Here is a 19650-nt window from a genome sequence, read left to right on the forward strand (position 1 = left end):
TATAGTGAGTAGAATTAAGCATATAGGTTATTGCAGTAAACTATAAACAAAATGCAATGAATTTTATGTGTACTTTAAATACATAAGCTCAATATATGCATGTGTAGTTTTATTAATTCTTGTAGTTGTTCTAAATTATATATATATATATATATATATATATATATATATATATATATATATATATATATATATATATATATATATACTTAGAAAGATGAACATGGTTAGAAACTATATAAGAAAAACTGACCGTGGCAATTTTTCTGAGCAGAGTATGTTATTGGCAATCGACTCCGTAAAATTAAAGGAAATGTCACTGAGAAAAGCAGCTTTGACATTTAGTGTAAATGAGGATGCTTTACATAGAAGGATTCAAAGAAAATTAAAGAGTTTAGAATCTTGTAATATTCATAAAAGATCACTTGGTTCATTTAAAAAAGTATTGCCAAATGATACTTATCAATTAGTTAGCTACATTAAAGAAATGGATTCAGTTTATTATGGATTGTCGATAAAAGACATTTAACAAATTGTCTTCCAGTATGTAGAAAAGTATAACATAGTTCATCCATTTAATAAATATAATGGTGTTGCAGGAAGAGATTTTGTAAGTGGATTTTTGAAGAGACGTTTAGACCTTTCAATAAGAAAGCCTCAGGGGTTGTCTTTAAATCGTATTTATGGTTTAAACCGCAATTCTGTGAACATTTATTTCAAGAATATAGAAATTGTTATAAAAAAATACAAGTTTGAAGCTCATCAAATTTTTAACTGCGATGAATCAGGCATTATAATTGTACATAAACCTGTCAAAGTTATAACAAAAAAAAGGAAGCATTGTATTTCTTCTGTAACAAGTGGTGAATGGAGTGTAACAACAACCGTTGTTTGTGCTATGAATGTAATTGGACTGTTTGTTCCACCAATGATAATTTTTAAGAGAAAGCAAATGAAATTAGAACTAATTGACCATGCTCCCACTGGAACAATTGGAGGGTGCTCTAAAAATGGATGGATTACAACTAATCTGTTAATGGAGTATATAAAACACTTTAAAAAGTACACTAGAGCTTCTATAGAAAATAAAATTCTTTTAATTTTAGATGGGCACAAAACTCATACAAAAAACATCAACTTGTTGGGTTTTGCAAAGGAAAATGGAATAGTTATTATAACCTTACCACCTCATGCTTCTCATAAGTTGCAGCCACTTCTATGGAAGCTTTTTTAAACAGTTAAAATCTTTTTATAATATAGAATGTGGGTTATGGTTGCGTGGGCATCCTGGAAGAAAAATAGCAACTGATCAACTTGGAGATATATTCTCTATTATAACCCTATAATAAGGCTGCCTCTGTAGAGATTGCCTGTTCTGGCTCTTTTACATCTGGAATTTGTCCTTTTTGTCCGGATATAATTCCAGACACTAAGTTTAATGATGACAAAAGATCTAATATTATCTTACATAAACCTGACAAAATTGAATCACAAGTTAAATCGAGCACCTTATTACCATTGCCCTGAAGATCTTCAGAAAATATTGATTTTAATATTACACCATGCTTTTCTAATATTGTACCAATTCCAAAGATCATTTTACCACCAAAGGAGAATCACAGATAATAACAACATCACATTACAGAAAATCACTATTTGAATCCTCTGAAAAATCAAAAAAGTTAAAAGAACGCAAAATAGAAAATAAAAGTGCATTAGGAAAGGGTAAAGAAAAAGTTAAAAGTTTAAGTGTTGAAGACTGGGAATGTTATCTTTGTAATGTTATATGGAGTAAGGCTGCAAAAGGAGAGAAGTGGAGTCAATGTTCAAAATGCACAATCTGGGCTCATTCGAACTGTTGTTCGTTTCAAAATACTGTTCAAGCAATATGTGATTTATGTGACTAGTGACAGTTTGAGTAAAGCTGTAATATATTATAAAATGTATTTCTTGCTAATCCTCTTAAAGATCTGTTTTGTTTAACTTTACTTACTTAAATTACTAAAAAAAAAATCTGTCTCGTTTTGCCACGCTATGCGTGGCAAAATGAGACAGGATAGGTGCTGTCAATAAATGATCTCAGGTGACCAAACCACTGCAGTTTTGCATCTCATTTTTTGTAAGCTACAAGTAAGATTATAGAAGATTTGAAAAATATCATGTTATTTTTTCAAAAGTTATTTTTCAAAAGTATTAGATAAATTAGTGCTTAAGTGTCTCATTTTGCCCCTCGTTACGCTAAATGAGTATCATTGTTTTCATCGTCATTTTTATTTTCCTCAAAGGTGGTTTTGATTATGTTTCTAAACACGCATTTGTGACGCTTAACACTTTAGAAGCATGATAAATTTTGCGGGTTTTGCAAGTTCTTTGATCAATTTTTTGTTGTGAAGTTGATGGGCAGTACAAATCAATAGAAGCTTCTATCGAAATTTTTGAACCTATATATCCCAAGTGCTGTTCTAGAGAAGAGAGGTAAGGTTTAGGAATATTTCGTGCTACCTTTGGTTCAGGAATAAAAATTCCTTCAGCAGCATGAGACATTACAACTGGACCTGGTAAAAAACGTTTAGGAAAATATTTTTTCTAGGAACTTCGCCAAGGTTTACAGCAATTCGGAACATCACACTTAACAATCATAAAAAAATATTGACCTTGTCTTACGTGATTTTCAATCCATTTTGAATCTTGCTCTGGTATTGGTGACAGTTGAAAAGGTTCAACATATTCAGCACAAACAGAATAGTTATCAATTACTATATCAGACCATACCTCAGCTAGAGTTTCTGCAGCTTTAGCAAAAAAAATTTTTTTCTAAATCAACGTCAATTGTTTTCCAGATGTATTTAGATGTGTCCCAAAATGATCATGTGGCAAAACCAATCCTGCTAAATCTCGACTCAGCGGAGCCATACGCCGTTCAATCCTGTTATATGCTGAATAATGAGGTGCATGAGTTCCTGTTAGATAAACATCCAAATCCCATTTTATAAATCTTGCAATGGTTTTATAAATCATTGCAACTTGCAATGGTTTGGGAAACCTTGGATTTTCTTTAGGGCCTCCATCACATGCAAAAAGAAATAAAGGTTTTACCACACCTTCTGGAGTACAAATGTGAAGCTTAAAATTTTCAATTGAAACAAGACGTTTCAAATCACGGCCATGAGGTATTTTTTGTAAACCCAGACAAACAAGTCTGGGTTAACAAAAAAAAAAAGACATACGTTAACCGAACTAAAAGCATTTACTTAGTCAAGCGATTTGTTAATACTTTTAGGGCATTTTTAAAGTGATAATTTACTACTTTTAATAATATTTAACTTGTATATTCTAGTCGAATGTTTTAAATAAAAACGACATTAAAGAAACGATATTACAGAAACAACACACTTCATGCTACACTAAAACTTTATTTTGAAAATAAAATCAAAATATCCTTACACAATATAAATAGAAAAATAAAATAACATGGTTTTTGAGTGCTTTTGAAAAAAATTAACTTGGTCGAAGTTGGTCATTTTCGGAAGAAATTCAATTTAGAGTACTTAATAAATGCATTGATTAATATATGCCAATAAATTGATTTACAAAATAAATTCTAAATGAGTCCCAGAAGGATTTGAATTTTTAAATCATATAAATATTAAAAATGTTAAACCAGCCATGGTATCAACATCCCAGAATAGTCTATACTTTCACAATATTCTATAAAAAATTGATTAAATATCTCATTATAATAAAAAATATGGCTATATTTTTGAATACTACTTTTGGTGTATTTGAAACAGTAGCTGTAGTTAACTGCAACAAATGTATGTAAATAAAGAACTGACTTTAATAACTATACCTATTAACTATATCTTATATCGATAACCCTAGTTGATAAAATGAATAACTGATGACAGTAAGAAAAAAACAACTACAAAGTGAGCAAAACAAATCATCATGCCAATTACAAAATAAAAAACAAGCAATAGTTGACCTAAATTAGTCAATTGTATAACTTTAGATATCATAAGACACTTAAAAAAATAAAATAAGTATTGAACTTTTTTAATATTAACTAAAACAAAAAAATATAGACAAACCAGCAATAAAAAACAAAAAAATGTATTTATGTATATTGATTAAATTTAAATATTCAAATAAGTCATCAAAATAAAAACAAAAACAGCAGAAATAATAGGATAATTTCACAAAATTGATAGTACTAAAGGAACATCTTTTATGACAGTATAACACAGTAACAAAAGGAAACATCTTTACCATTCTCAATAAATTTCAGGTAATGTTACCTCATGTCATTATCTTTTTAAATGATTGATCTTAGCTTGATACCGTTACTGTTGCATTTCCTTTTTCGAAAAGATCACAATCATTTTCATGTGCAACTCTATGCAGTAACCATGGTGCATCATCTTTACTTAAACTATTAAAGAGTGAATCACAAAACTCAACGCACTTACAATGTGAAATAACATCAGGACACATTACTTAGAAACACCCAATATGATTTTCTAACATTTATCATTTGCATAAAACTGTAACTTTCTGAAAAACCATCTAAATTAAAACAACTAAAAATGCACAAAACCAAGATATTTTAAACTTGGAAACCCAAATATTTTAGAAGACTGATATAAAAACAAACTTTGTGCTATATCAATCAAGCTGTCATCAAGCCAGCCAGATGAGTCTCTTAAAATATCTAAAGCCTTGTCTTTAGACTTTATTTACAAACTTTAAAGAAAACTTTAGAAAAATTTGACTTCAATAGCCCCTTTTTACAATGATACTATCATTAACAAATTTTTTACAAAGCTTTATCATTACCAGTTTAAACTCTGAACCTTTTTCTCGTTGATTGGTTTGAGGAAAATAAGCAGACTTTATCAAGTCTGCTTATTTTCCTCAAACCAATCAAGAGTTTTTTAGAGTACCAAAAATCTATAAAACAAAGTAGTTACATAAATTGTTAACTTTTCAATATATTTACTTCAATAATTAGAAATTGTAATAATATTTTTTTTCCAAGTTTTGTTAAGGCAAGAGGTCCAATAAGGTCTAGGGGAAGTTTGTGAACTTATGGTCAGATTTTTTTAATGCATAAATTCAAGGCCCCAGACTTGTCTAAAAATGGTGAAACTGATATGTTCGCATCTCTGTACTATAAACTATAAATGCACTTGATGGACTTTTATAGAAAGTGTTTAAAAATTAGTGGCCTTAGATACAATAGGTTTTTTTTGAACTGTACCAAGGGTCACTTTCTGAAAATTAGGTTCAAACCCATAATAAATTTACATTTAATTTAATATTATATTGTTTTCAAATATTTCTAGTAATACTTAATTGCAATACTTAAATATATAACAAATTTGACTAATAGTTCTCAGCAAAGTTGAAAAATTAGCCTATCCATAAAATGGAAGTCCCAAAAGAACTATGGGTTTTGAAATGCTGAGACATAGTACAAAAGTAACAGAAACATACAATAATATAAAATATACAATAATAATAAACTCTTAATGATAAATTATATAAAAGTTCAACTTAAATAGTGGGTACACATACCACAAAACTGACATTTTTTTATTATAAAAATTTATTATTCCATCAGAGACATACTGCTAAACATCTTCAACAGAGTAATTTTAGACTGGCATTTTAACTATAAATTTTAAAAAATTTAAAAATATCGGTATTATGGTTTATCCTCCTCCGGCTAATTGCCATATAGAGGCCACATACCCGGGCCAGCGAATACAAATTTAACTCAATAAAGAGCATCATCACCCGCTTGGCTGACCAAGAGTAAGTGAGTTTAGGAAGAACGAGGTAAGTTTAAGTAATAGTCAGAAGAAGTCGAGTTAGAAAGATAGCATAGAGAAAGCGGACAATATTGCACGAGATGTTAGAATGTATAATTCATGCTACACGTAACTGGCTTAAGCAATTTAATGTGCAAAAATTTAAAAATATGATTATTTATGTTTTTTTAATTTATACCTTACGGAAACAAGGCTACTTATTTAACGATAGATTTAACCTACCTAACGGAAGCTTTACGCCGTGTCTGCGCATGCGTCACGCTTGCGTAGAACTGACTGTCTACTTATTTAATTATCTACTTATTTAACGCTACATCGGCAAGATCGACACATTCCGCCGATCGTAAAACGAACGCGGCGGTGGTTTAATTCTTTATGTAAAAGAAAACCTACGGTATTATATCTTTGATGGGCGGACATAACAGTATAACTGCATTTTTGACCATTTAACGATTTATATGAGATGTGTCTTGTGTATGCCGGCATCAATGGTATTAATAGTATAGTTACACCATTCGGTTCAAACAGAATAAAAGTAATAACCCATTTCTCAAAATATGACTTCTGTAGCAAAATAATTGGGTTCATAATAATGTTTTTTTGCTCTCCTGAAAAGTTACACTTTTGCAGTTATACTCTTATGCCCGCCCATCAAAGATATTTGACATGACATGAGTATTTCTGACGTCAATGTAGAGGTTTTAACGATTGAAATATTGAACAATAAAATTAAAAACATTGTAATTAGCTGTTGTTATCGTCGACCTACTGGCGAAATTAAAACATTAGTACATTTTTACAAGATAATGTTATGAATAAAAGCAACCACGAAAAGAAATTACTTTATATTTTAGGTGATCTGAATTTAAATTGCTTTGAGTATCACGTCGAAAAAGATGCCCTATTTGAAAAAGGAGCAGTTCCTCTAATAAACAAATCAACTAGAATTATTCAAAGAACAACTTAATTGATAACATTATAACCAACGATATTTTTAATAATTTGCTTAAAAAAGGCATTATTAAAAGTTACATATCTGATCATTTCCCTATTTTCTTTTCAATAGATATTTATGCGAAAATTTTATATAATGAAAATAAATCATTTAAAAAACAAATTTTTCATAATAAAAACCTAGAATCTTTTAAATATCAACTTTCTTTAGTTAATTGGAGCATTATTAACTTTTCTGAAGACATTAATTTAATATAGTTTTCCCAAAGTAGAAATAAATTACAATCATAAAAAAATTAAATCGCCATGGACTACTAAGAGTATTCTAACATCTTCTAAAATTAAACAAAAACTTTATATTAAATATTTAAAATCAAAAACAACTGAGAGTAAGACCATTTATAAAAATTACGTTAGACTATTTGAACGCCCAAGGAAAAATTCAAAATCAATATACTACACTAATTTACTTAAAAAATACAAATTAATCACAAAACGCACTTGGCAACTAATAAACGAAATTACTGGTAACACTAAAAAAATATCGCAATCTTTGCCCTCAGTTATTAAAGTAGATAATTTTTTTCTTGTAATAAATAATTTGTATCTGTTGGACCAAACCTAACCGATAAAATTCCAAACCCTAAAAAATTAATAAAGGCAACATATGACACTTTAAACTCGTATCTAAATTTTTTTGATTTGTCTTTTGAAGAGTTTGAAAGTGCTTTAAATTGTTAAAGTCATATATATATATATATATATATATATATATATATATATATATATATATATATATATATATATATATATATATATATATATATATATATATATATATATATATATATACATACATACATATATATATATAAATATATATATATATATATATATAATATATATATATATATATATATATATATATATATATATATATATATATATATATGTATGTATATAGATATATCTATACATACATACATACATACATATATATATATATATATATATATATATATATATATATATATATATATATATATATATATATATATTATATATTGTTATACGTATTGTTGTTGTTTTTTCTCCTCGGGTGTTTGCCCTGCAGAGGTTTTAATAATGTTACAGTAGTAAATAATTAAAATTACAAGGTGGTCTACTGTTCCATTATTAAAACACTTAAAGACAGACTCCCAGGGGCTCACTTTAAAAAGAAAAAGATAATAAAAAAAAATAAAAATTATTATATCAGATTATAGTTTATTCTCCTCGGGCCTTTGCCCTGCAGAGGTATTAATAATGATACAGTAGTAAAGAAATAAAAATACAAGGTGGTCTACTGTTTCACTATTTTTTTTTTTTTTTATTTACACTTTTGCCGATAAAAAAAAAAATTTACAGTCGTAACTTATAAAAAAATAATTACATGACCGGGGCTAGAAGAAGACAAATTTAGTCTTATCATTAAGCCCCAAAAAATGCGTCATTACTAGACAAAATATAGTTTGACAATAAAATATAGTTTCAATGTATATATCTCTGATATATATTATGAAAAAAAAATTTAAATATATCGCATATCGTTTAAAATTTATAGTTTTTCAAAAAATAAGATATAACAGTTGCCTTGTAAAATAAAAGAAACAAAATTTTTTTAAAATATTAAATGACAAAAATAACATTTAAGAATTGGTTTGAAAAATAAGAAGATATGATTTTATATAAAAACATTTTATTGGTAGAGCATTTTATAGTTTAACTTATTTAATTATATTTATAATACTTTTCATTGCCAATTAAGTAAAAGCAAATAAACAGTATAAAATAAAAGAAAAAGATTAATAAATAACGCAAAATAAAAAATAAATTTCTCAAAAAGAAGATTATCATTTAAAATGATAAAAATATATGTACAATTATTGATTAATTATGTATTAATAATCTAAAGTAATTAATTAATTAACTATTAATTATTGATTTCTAATATAAAGAAGTTTTATTAGAAAAAATTTAATTCATTTTCAGTTAACAAAAGTAATTGCTTAAGTTTTGTTTTGAATTGGTTTAGAGGATAATTAGTTTTCATTTCATTATTTAATATTATGTTCCACAACTTTGGTCCTCTGTTTACAATAGAGAATTTAGTAGCGGAATAATAAGTTTTGGATTGAATGTAGTTGTATTTTGAAAATCTGGTAGGGTATATGTGATTTATTTTTTCAAAAATTGAATAAAATAAGATTGGTAATATATTTTTATCAAGTTTGAACATGAAAATAAGAACTTGATAGAGGTTTAGTTTATATACATTTAGGATATTGAGTTCATTAAATAGTGTTTGTGTGTGTGAGAAGCGATCTACGTTTGAAATTATCCTTATAGCCTGTTTTTGTTTGCTAAGCAATTTTTTTATTTTCGTCGCGTTAGTGCTACACCAAGCAATGTTCGCATAACTTAAGTAGCAATGAATAAAAGAAAAGTAAATGTTTTTTAAACAAGATCGATGTAATAACTGCTTTGCTTTGTACATTATACCTAAATTTTTTGATATTTTATCTTCAACTACACCTATATGTTCCCTCCAGGTTACATTTTCGTCTAGAAACACGCCTAAAAACTTTATTGATTGCTCTCTCTTTATTAATTGATTGTCAATAAAAAGGTCCGGAAGTTCTAAGGGAATATCTGATTTTTTATGTAGGCGATGGAATAAAGTGTATTTTGTTTTAGTAATATTTAAAGATAACTTGTTTGATTTAAACCATTGGGTTAGTTTGTCTAGTTCTTTGTTTAATGTTTGGAATAATATATTGATATCTTTATTGGAATAAAACAAGCTGGTATCATCTGCAAATAAAATTGTATTTAAAATGTTAGAAAATTTATTTAACCCTTTAGCGCCCACCAGGGCTTAAAATTTTCAAAAAATTCCAAAAACTTCAAAAAGCAATTGTTTTTTGATCTAGATTATGAATTAAAAAATAAAATTTTAAAATTTCACTAGCAAACCCAATTATGTCATTGTAGCATATCTGCTACAATGGGAATACGAGGAAAAAAATAACAAAAGTTTTCTTAAAAAAAAGATTTTGTATTTAAGTATATAAAGAAATAAAGAAATTTGAAAATTGAAACTTTGCTATTGATTTCATTTTACAAATTCTGTTCTTATTAAATAAAACACAATATATCTTATAAGACAGTTAACAACCATTTATACTATAAATATAAACAAATTTTAAATGCCATTAATGGTAGTCATGATAACAATTTCTGTCCTTATTTAAGCATAACCAAACATTGCACTTTTTGCAACGAATATAAGAAAAACCAGTTTTGCATTTCTTACACCGCTGCCGTTTGTCACTATAAGTTGGTAAGTGGTCAAATCCATCCAGACGGATATCTTTTGTAGGATTACTCTGAACAGCAGCAGCTCTTTTGGTTGGTATAGGTATTGCATCAAGAGATGCTCTTCCAGCTTTTCTTTTTACAACAGTTACCAAGCTAGAAGCTACTGCAGCTTGAAAATTTTTTAGAGGCATGAATTTCTTACTGGGGCAAATAATTTTTAAGTCCCGACGATACAAAAACCAGGCATTTGATAATGCAATAAGAAGGGTATGTGCCCATACATATATCTATCCAAGAGACAGCTATGTTATTAGATTTGATGTCAGTACGATAGTCAAACGATCCACGCCCTTGATTTTTTAATTCTTTTTCAGAAGTGAATGGGCATTTGTTAAGGCGCTTAAGGCGAGCTGTTCCAACATACCATATTCTACGCTTTTTTAGCTCATCTAGCAAAGGCAATGAAGAAAAGTAATTGTCAGCAAATATTTTAAAATTATGATTTTCTGGCAAAGTTGAGGTCATTTTAATTACAACAGATGCCCCGACACCATGAGGAGAAACTTCATCTTTCTTTTTTATTTCTTTTCCTTGATATAAATCAAAGTCATACAAATACCCACTGACACCACATCTAGCCCAAAGTTTGAACCCCCATTTATTGGGTTTTTTTGGAAGGTATTGCTTCAAAAATGACCTTCCTTTGAAGGGAACCATTATCTCATCAACTGATTGATTTTCCTCAGGAGAAACTTTTAAGAAATTTTCTCGCAGTTTTTCCAACCAAGGTCTTAATTTCCAAGCCCGATCATTTTTCTTTACTTCATCTGTTACGTTTAGATTGTCAACAAAGTGTAAATAGCGGAGGATAGAAAGAAATCTATTCCTTGATAATATTGAACTTACTCCATCATAATTCATAAAGGTTTCCCAATAAGATCTCACAGATGGTAGTTTTACAAGACCCATACGAAAAAAAACACCAATAAAAGACTCTATTTCATTCGATGTGACAGAAATATTTGTACCTGATGACTGGCAACTATATAAACTAGATTGTTCAGCAATAATGTCTATAAGATTGTCATCAACAAACATTTTAAAATATTCGTATGGAGTAGTAGTTTCGTCCGGAATAGGTTCAATAGGTACCTCTTGAAAAGCAATATCACCAATCAAATCATTATCTAGTGTAACCTTTTTCCAAAGTGGTAAACTTGCTTTTTTTTGTTTTTTGTTGTTGACTATTTTGGATTTTTTTGGGAGTGGGGCTGAAGAGTTGGAATAGAGCATATCATCACGTGTACTACTTTCCTGGGTAAGAGACTCCGATATTGGAAAAATAATGTTGTCATTGTTGTCATCATGCACAACCTTAGTATTGCTTACAACTGCAGTTGAAACATCAGATTCAAATTCAGAGTCTGACTCACTAAGATCCTCAAAATCACTTTCACCATCAAGAATAAATGCGAGAGCATCTTCAATATTTAATTTTTTATTTTTATTCATCTAAAGAAGAACAATATATGTGCATATATATATATATATATATATATATATATATATATACATATACATATATACATATATATATGTATATGTATATATATATATATATATATATATATATATATATATATATATATATATATATATATATATATATATATATATATATATATATATATATATATATATATATATATATATATATATATATATATATATATATATATATATATATATATATATATATATATATTGGTAACAATGTATACTTAAAAAGTCCATAGTAGCATATATGATACATATAAATTCAAATAGCATTTTGTGGTAGTTTCAAAAAGAGAAAACTCTCTTAAATACTTCTAAAACTTACATGTATTATTAATTTACAATAAAATAAACAAATAAGCTTCAATATTCATAAAAAAAAAGGTAAAAACTTACTTTGAAAATACCTTGCCTGACAACAATCACCCGATTTTTAAAAAGACGATTTTGATGTGTTTTTATGCCTTGATTATCCAATTATATTAACCTTGCTAAATCGGACCAACAAAAATATGTTGTAAATATGCTACAAAAGGTGTTTTTGAGATCACTGTGTTGACAGGGTGGCCATAAAAGGTTTCTGAAGTTATGTAGCAGATCTGCTACACGGGGCGCTAAAGGGTTAAATCGTTTATATAAACAAGAAATAGAAGTGGCCCTAAAATTGATCCTTGAGGAACACCACATGTAATTGTCTCATAATTAGTTTTTCCTTCATCATAAACTATATACTGCTTCCTATTAGTCAAATAACTCTCGAACCTGGACAAGTTAGTATTTTTTATACCATAACTTTTGAGTTTCGATAGAAGGATTTGATGATTGACTGTATCGAAAGCTTTACTTAAATCGATAAAAAGACCAAGGGTATACTTGCCTTCATCAAACGATTTAAATATGTCCTGAACAAGGTGAATGATTGCATGATCGGTGGAATGGCCAGATTTGAATCCAAATTGTTTATAGTAAAGAATATTATTTACATTTAAAAAAGAATAAAGCCTATTATACATAACTCGCTCTAATATTTTAGAAAAACAATTAAGAATTGAGATTGGACGATAATTTGCAACTTCAGAAGGATCGCCTGATTTTAAAATTGGAATGATTTTTGCAATTTTTAGGTTTTCTGGAAAAACACCATGTTTTAAAGATAAATTAAAAATATGTAATAATGGAATTGTGATGTATTTTATCGATTTAATAACGACATTACTACTTATAGAATCGAAACCTACACTTTTTTTGGGCTTTAACAAAGAGACTGCGTCTAATAATTCATTTTCCGTAAGTTTAGGATTAGATATAACACTAATGTTGTTTGAGGTTACGTAAGACTTAAAGTGTATTTTAGAAGTTGCTATATTTGATGATAAAATAGGACCTATATTTACAAAAAACTGATTAAGTGTTTCGGCCACTAAGGATTTATTTACAATACAATTGTTATTAACTTTAAGATTTTTCGGAAGTAAATTACCGTATAAACGTTTTTTACCGATTACCTCCTTTATAATTTGCCATGTTTTTTTCGAATCATTTTTGTGTTTAAATAATTGTTCCGAATACTAATGTTTCTTTGAGCGTTTTAATACTGATTCATATAGCCGTTTATAGGTTTTGTAATTAGTTTCATTTTTAAGAGTTTTTTTTTAAGAAACTTGTTATATAAACGTTGTTTTTTTTTTGAGGATTTAAGAATGCCCCTCGTGATCCAGGGGTTTAAAAGTGTTTTTGTTTTGATAACTTTAGTAACTTCCGGGAATGCTTTATTATAAAGATTAAGAAATTCAGTTAAAAAGATATCATATGCTTTATCGGCATTTAGATTTAGTTGTAGGGTGTCCCAGTTGACACCAGTAAGAAGTTTATGAAAATTTTTGATGGAAGCGTCGTTTACTAACCGTGTTGTAATTAATTTTTTTCTATCACTAAGAGCATCATAGTCGATGCATTTTTGCGATAGAATAAAAATAGGGAAGTGATCAGAAATGTCAGATTTAAATATACCTGTCCTTATTTTAATATTTACGAAATCATTTGTAATAATTTGATCTAAAGATGTTGCACTTTCTCTAGTTACTCGCGTTGGTTTATTGATTAGGGGAATATAACTATTTTGAAAAATTGTGTTAAAGAAGTTCTTAATGTTTTTATTTTTGTCGTATTCTAATATATTAAGATTAATGTCGCCAACAATATAAACCGATTTATTTAAAGTTGATTTTTTTTTAATTATACTTTTAATGTGTTTTTCAAATGCCTTAATACTTCCTGAGGGCGGTCTATATAAAGCATGGATGACGATATTTCTTGAAGTTTTATTAATAATTTCAACACATAAAGATTCATAATCATTAGTGGTTGAACTTAACTGTGGTTTCCTTTTGAATAAAATTGAATTTTTTATGTATATACACAAACCTCCACCTTCCTTATTTGATGCTCTAACTTGATGAATTACTTTATAATTAGGTAATTGAAAATTGGAATTGTTTTCAATGCTTACATCGTTACACCATGTCTCGCTGAGACAAATTACCTGAAATCTAATGTCAATTTTATGTAAAAATTGTTTCAATGACTCAAAATTTTTTTGAATACTTCTAATATTAATGTGAAGCATTGAAAACGAATTATCTTCCATTCCTTTATCAATAATTTTTGAATTTGGGTTATAGTAAATCGGGCTAGTATTTTTAATTACTTGACTATCGTTAAAAAAATTATAATCGGGATCCGAATAGTTGTTTAAAATTATTGGCTTTTTCTGTGAATTAAAATTTATATTTGATATAAATTTTAATTCACAGACTTTCACATACGTTAGACTTTCTTCCATGTCTTTTTGTATTTTTTCATACTTTATCATCTGCTTGTTTGTTTTTTTAAGATCGGTATTTCGGTTTTCGTTTTCCTTTTTTAAAACTTCACAAGAATTCTTTAATGTATTAATTTCTGTTAGCAATCCATCAATTCGATCGTTAGCCAGTTTTAAATTTGCACTTATTAACGCTAAAATATCTTTTTGTTGTTTTTGGAACATTTCTTGAAATATTTCACGAACTAATTTTATTGAGACTTCAGTGTTAAGTTTTGAACTCATTATTGACAAGATTTGAAAAATAAATAAATAAATAAATAAAACTTGCAATATCAATTTTATTATTTTATTTCTTTCGTAGCAAAAGCACGTCCGTTTACTACAGAACCGCAATCGCAATTTGATTGAGGTTAAACACGACACGGTTAAAACTATTAAAATACATAAAGACAGACTCCCGGGGGGTTCACGTTTAAGAAAATAAAAAAACCCACTATATAAAAAAAAGAAAACGAAAACGAAGGAACGAAAAAATCAAAAATCGAAGAAATTAAAACGAAATAATGAAAAAGAAAAATTCAAAAAAGAAATTTTCATAAAAAATAAATCTCTGCATTTTAATTTGTAAGAACTCTGTTAGGAATTTCTAGATTGATATTATTTTCTCCGCTCCAGATATATTTGCATTCGTGTAGAAAAGAGATTTTTTTTATCATTAATTATAGAAATTTGGAATTCTTCTGACAAAATTCTTTTTATTTTGCCTTGGAATTCCAGTTTGAGCGTCCTTCTGGGATAAATTTTCTTGTTGTGGAACGACCTCATTCTATTGCAATATATTATGTATAATAGTTCGTTAGTTATTAGTTTTCCAATATAAAATTTATTTACAAAAGTTGATGAAAAGAAAAGTAGTGATTTGAAAGTGTTTTTAAGAGGTATTAGGTATGGGTATATTTTGTGAATGAGGGTTAAAGTGTATTTTACTAAGGGTTGAACTTTTTCACATTTAAACATCATGTGTTGTATCTTTTCTGATTTCTTCATACATTGTGGGCAGAGATCGTCTGTTATATGGCCTCTTTTTTTAAACAGTGTATTGGTAGGTAGTGCAAAATGTATTACTTTATACTTTATTTCATCGGCTTTGTTGTTGCTTTCATTTTTGTGTATGGATATAAACAAAAGGGTCCATTCTTTTGTTGAGGTATTATTCATACTGTTGAAAATGTCCTTCCATCTGTAAAATTTATTGGGTGTACTTTTATCGTTGTTATTTAGGGAAGTGTTGTAAATTGCTTTAGGAGTTAAGTCAAGGAATCGTATTCGACGGTTGTTTTTGGTGCTTATGCACAACGACGTTTTGTTGTAGTCGAAGCTTTGACTTTGGGTGTTTATGATGTTTTCCATTGGGGTGGTAATGACGTTATTATGGTTGTTAAGAGACGTTGTTTTATACCAATAACTTGGCTTTCCGGAAAGCCCTGGACAAATAATTTTGATAAGTCCCCTAGCTTGATTATGCTATTATTTATATAATATTGGTTGTATAAGCACTTCTTCGATGGTGAGATTCTTATGGTTATTGTGTTTTAAGTAGAATTTATTCCAACTTTTCATTGTTTGTTGGTAATGCGGAGGTAGAGTTTTTAAAGAATCATATGAGTGTGATGTGAGAAGGACAAGCTTTCCTTGATTAGCGTTTCGGTATTGATTGAGTATAAAGGAAGCTAAGTCTTTCCAGGCGCCGTTTTTGTTTTCGTTATATAACTTCGAGATCCAGCTCAGCTATAAAGATTCGAGTTTTTTCTTGACGTCGACTATATTCAAACCTCCCTGGTCTATCGGAAGTTTTGATTTTTGGTTAGGGATTTTTACGGTGCTGCTATTCCATAGAAAACTTTCTATTTTACGTTCAATTATTTCGATTTTTTTGTTAGAAGGAATGGGTATTGTGAAAGCTAAATGCCATAAGCAGCTTAAAAGGGTTTGATTTATTATGATAGCTTTACCTTTTATGGATATCTTGAAACGCTTCCAGCTATCAACTTTTTTGCTAATGATGTTGATACTCTCATCCCATTGAGAGTTTATGTAGTTACTTGTGTTTGAGAAGGTTATACCTAGACTCTGGAGAGTGTTGCTGTGCCAGGAAAAATTGAGGAAATTTACTTTTATCGGAGATATGTTCATTCCGAGTCACAGGCCTTAGCATTTGGTAGTATTTAGTCTTGCTCCTGTGGCTAGTTTGTATATATTTAGGGCGTTGTCTAGAGCTTTTATAGAGTTGTCTGAAGAGAGGTAAAAATTTGTGTCGTCGGCGTATTGTTGGAGCTTTGTCTCTTTGTTGTTTAGATTTATTCCCTTTATTTCGGTATTTTTACGGATGATCCTGCAAAAACCTCAGCTTGCAGAACGTACAGTGTCATTGAAAGAGGACACCCTTGTCGTACTCCCCTGTGTATGTCTATTTTTTCTGATAGGAAATCGTTTATTTTTAGATGTCAACTTATGTCATAGTACAGTGTTTTGAAAAGGTTAATAAATTGCACGCTAAAACCAAAATTAAATAGGCAGTCATACAAGAAGTTTTTGTCGACGCGATCGAAAGCTTTTATTTGATCGATGGATACGATGGAGGCATCTAAATTGTTTTTGTTGGCGATGTAAATAACGTCTCTAGTGTATGCAAGGTTTTCGTAAATGGATTTTTTTTTTTTTTTAATTTACAATTATTAATCGTAATATAACAATAACAATATATAAACTTGGTATCTGAAAGAAGATCCAAAAGATCTTGTCGCCAGAACCATATAAAATATATCAAACGTGTATATATAACATAACAAAAATACAATTGATTTAATAACTATTAACAATGAAGAATAAACAAAAACAGAAAATAGTTTTACATTTCAAAAATATTTATATATATTGTCAGTAGAAAGAATAAAGTTTTTTAATTTAGTTTTAAAAACGGAAAACGAAATTGACAAATCAAAATTTGGAACATCAATTTTGTTCCATAAATACGGTGCTCGATAGTTTATGCAAAATGGAATAAACTTTGTTTGACAAAAGGGTTCAATTAATAAATCATTATTTCGTAAAGTATATTTGTTTATAGCTTTATGGGTAAAAAGATCTTTAAAAATGAACAATGGTTGTTCACTTTTACAACGAAGCATAAAACATAAAATATTATAGACATTGAGTTCGTAAACCTTAAGTGCTTTAACGTTTTTAAATAAAATATTAGAACGAGAAAAACGATTTTCAAAACATATTAAACGCATTGCGTGTTTCTGACGATGGTAGAGATTTCGTAACTTACTTTTAGAGGTACTTCCCCAAACAATATTTGCATAATTTATATAGCTATGAATAAATGAGTAGTAGAGTTGAATTAAATTTTGTTTATTTAGATAGTATCTTACCTTATAGAGAATTCCAATACTTTTGGCCAATTTAGTAGAAATAAAGTCGATATGATACTTCCATGTAATATTTTCATCAATGTAAATGCCTAAAAATCTTGTGACCGACTCCTTTTTTATTTCAATTTTATCAATAAAAAGTTTAGGTAAATTATTTGGTAAAAAACGCTTTTTTGTGAGGGAGTGGAAAAAGATCCATTTTGTTTTGTCAATGTTTAAAGTTAACTTGTTGCACTTGAACCAGTTGGAGATGTGATTGAGTTCTTTATTCATATTTGAAAAAAGCTCATAAATGTCACTGTTTGACAGAAATAAATTTGTATCTTCCGCAAAAATGATACTCATAAGGTTAGAAGCTTTATTTAAATCATTTATATAGACTAATAACAAAAGTGGGCCTAGAATAGAACCCTGTGGAACACCACATTTTATGTCAATTAATTTTTCATTTTGAAAATAATCTCCATAGAAAACAAATTGTTTTCTATTTGTCAAGTAACTTTTATACCATTTTATTAATTTGCCATTAATTCTATAAAATTTGAGTTTCTTAAGTAAAATTTTGTTATCGACCGTGTCGAATGCTTTTGATAGGTCAATGAAAATACCTAGTGTATATTGTGATCTACCAAATGAATTGGATTTCACGAATGAACTGTGAAATGGCTTGCCCAGTTGAACAATTTTTTATAAAGCCAAATTGATTTTTTTATAGAAGTTTATTTAGATTAAGGTAATTGTATGTTCTATTGTATATAATTCTTTCTAAAAATTTTGAGTATGTTGAAAGAACTGAGATAGGGCGATAATTACTAATATTTTTTTTTTCCGTCTTTGTTAATTGGAGTAACTTTAGCTATTTTTAATTGGTTGGGGAATACACCTTGCTGTATAGATGCTCTGAACACTTTATAAAGAATTCATTTTGAATTTTCAAAGCAATCTATGACTATGTTGCCATTTATTTCGTCTGCACCCGTAACTTTGTTTCTTTTGAGAGATTTGTAAGCTCTCTCAAACTCATCAAAAGATAAGTCAGAATATAAATTATCTATAAAAAGCGAATTATTTATAGGCTCTAGGAAATCAATAAAAGTTTTTTCCGTAATAGGAATCTTATTTGCCAATACAGTTCCTATATTAATAAAATATTTATTAAACTCGTTTGCAATTTTGTTTGGTTGATATATTTTATTTTTATTTTTTTTAATTACTTTAGGAAGGGAGTTTGAATTTGTTTTTTGTTTTCCTGTTATTTCTTTCAACGTTCTCCAAGTATTTTTTGAGTCGTTTTTAAATTTACTAACTAAATTTGAATAATAATTTTTAGTTTTTTACGAATTTTTTCAAATAAATGTTGATAACTTTTATATTTTTGTTGGTTTTCATCTTATTTTGTTTTTAAATATTTTATATATAGTTTCTGCTTGATTTTAGAGGATTTTCTAAGTCCTTTTTTTTTTGTTATTTGTTCACAAAGTGGAAAGTTTGCATTGTATATTGAGAAGAAACTATCAAAGAACTTATTATATATTGTATTTGCGTCATCACTAAAGTTAATATGTTTCCAATGCAGAAGTGATAATTGATATTGAAAGGATTTTATATTGTTTTCGTTGAAGACACGTTTTTTTATTATATTTTGTCTTTCGGGGTTATTAGAGGATACAGTATGAATTGTAAG

The 19650-nt window shown here is 28.2% G+C and overlaps 2 protein-coding genes across 2 annotated transcripts; one reads left to right on the forward strand and one right to left on the reverse strand.

Annotated features, from left to right (window-relative positions):
• The first annotated feature begins 223 nt into the window (after window positions 1–223).
• On the forward strand, window positions 224–1234 carry LOC136085310 (uncharacterized). Its single transcript, XM_065806605.1, has 2 exons — window positions 224–496; window positions 545–1234. Exons 1-2 carry the CDS (start codon window positions 224–226, stop codon window positions 1232–1234), a joined length of 963 nt encoding a protein of 320 aa, XP_065662677.1.
• Window positions 1235–9914: 8680 nt separating this feature from the next.
• On the reverse strand, window positions 9915–12217 carry LOC105844899 (piggyBac transposable element-derived protein 3-like). The gene is made up of 2 exons (XM_065804896.1): window positions 12102–12217; window positions 9915–11660 (listed from the first exon to the last, which is right to left on the reverse strand). The coding sequence occupies exon 2, from the start codon at window positions 11658–11660 to the stop codon at window positions 10347–10349; it is 1314 nt and encodes a 437-aa protein (XP_065660968.1). The 5' UTR covers window positions 12102–12217; the 3' UTR covers window positions 9915–10346.
• Window positions 12218–19650: the final 7433 nt, after the last annotated feature.

Source organism: Hydra vulgaris, chromosome 09, assembly GCF_038396675.1.
Source record: "Hydra vulgaris chromosome 09, alternate assembly HydraT2T_AEP".
Taxonomy (NCBI): domain Eukaryota; kingdom Metazoa; phylum Cnidaria; class Hydrozoa; order Anthoathecata; family Hydridae; genus Hydra; species Hydra vulgaris.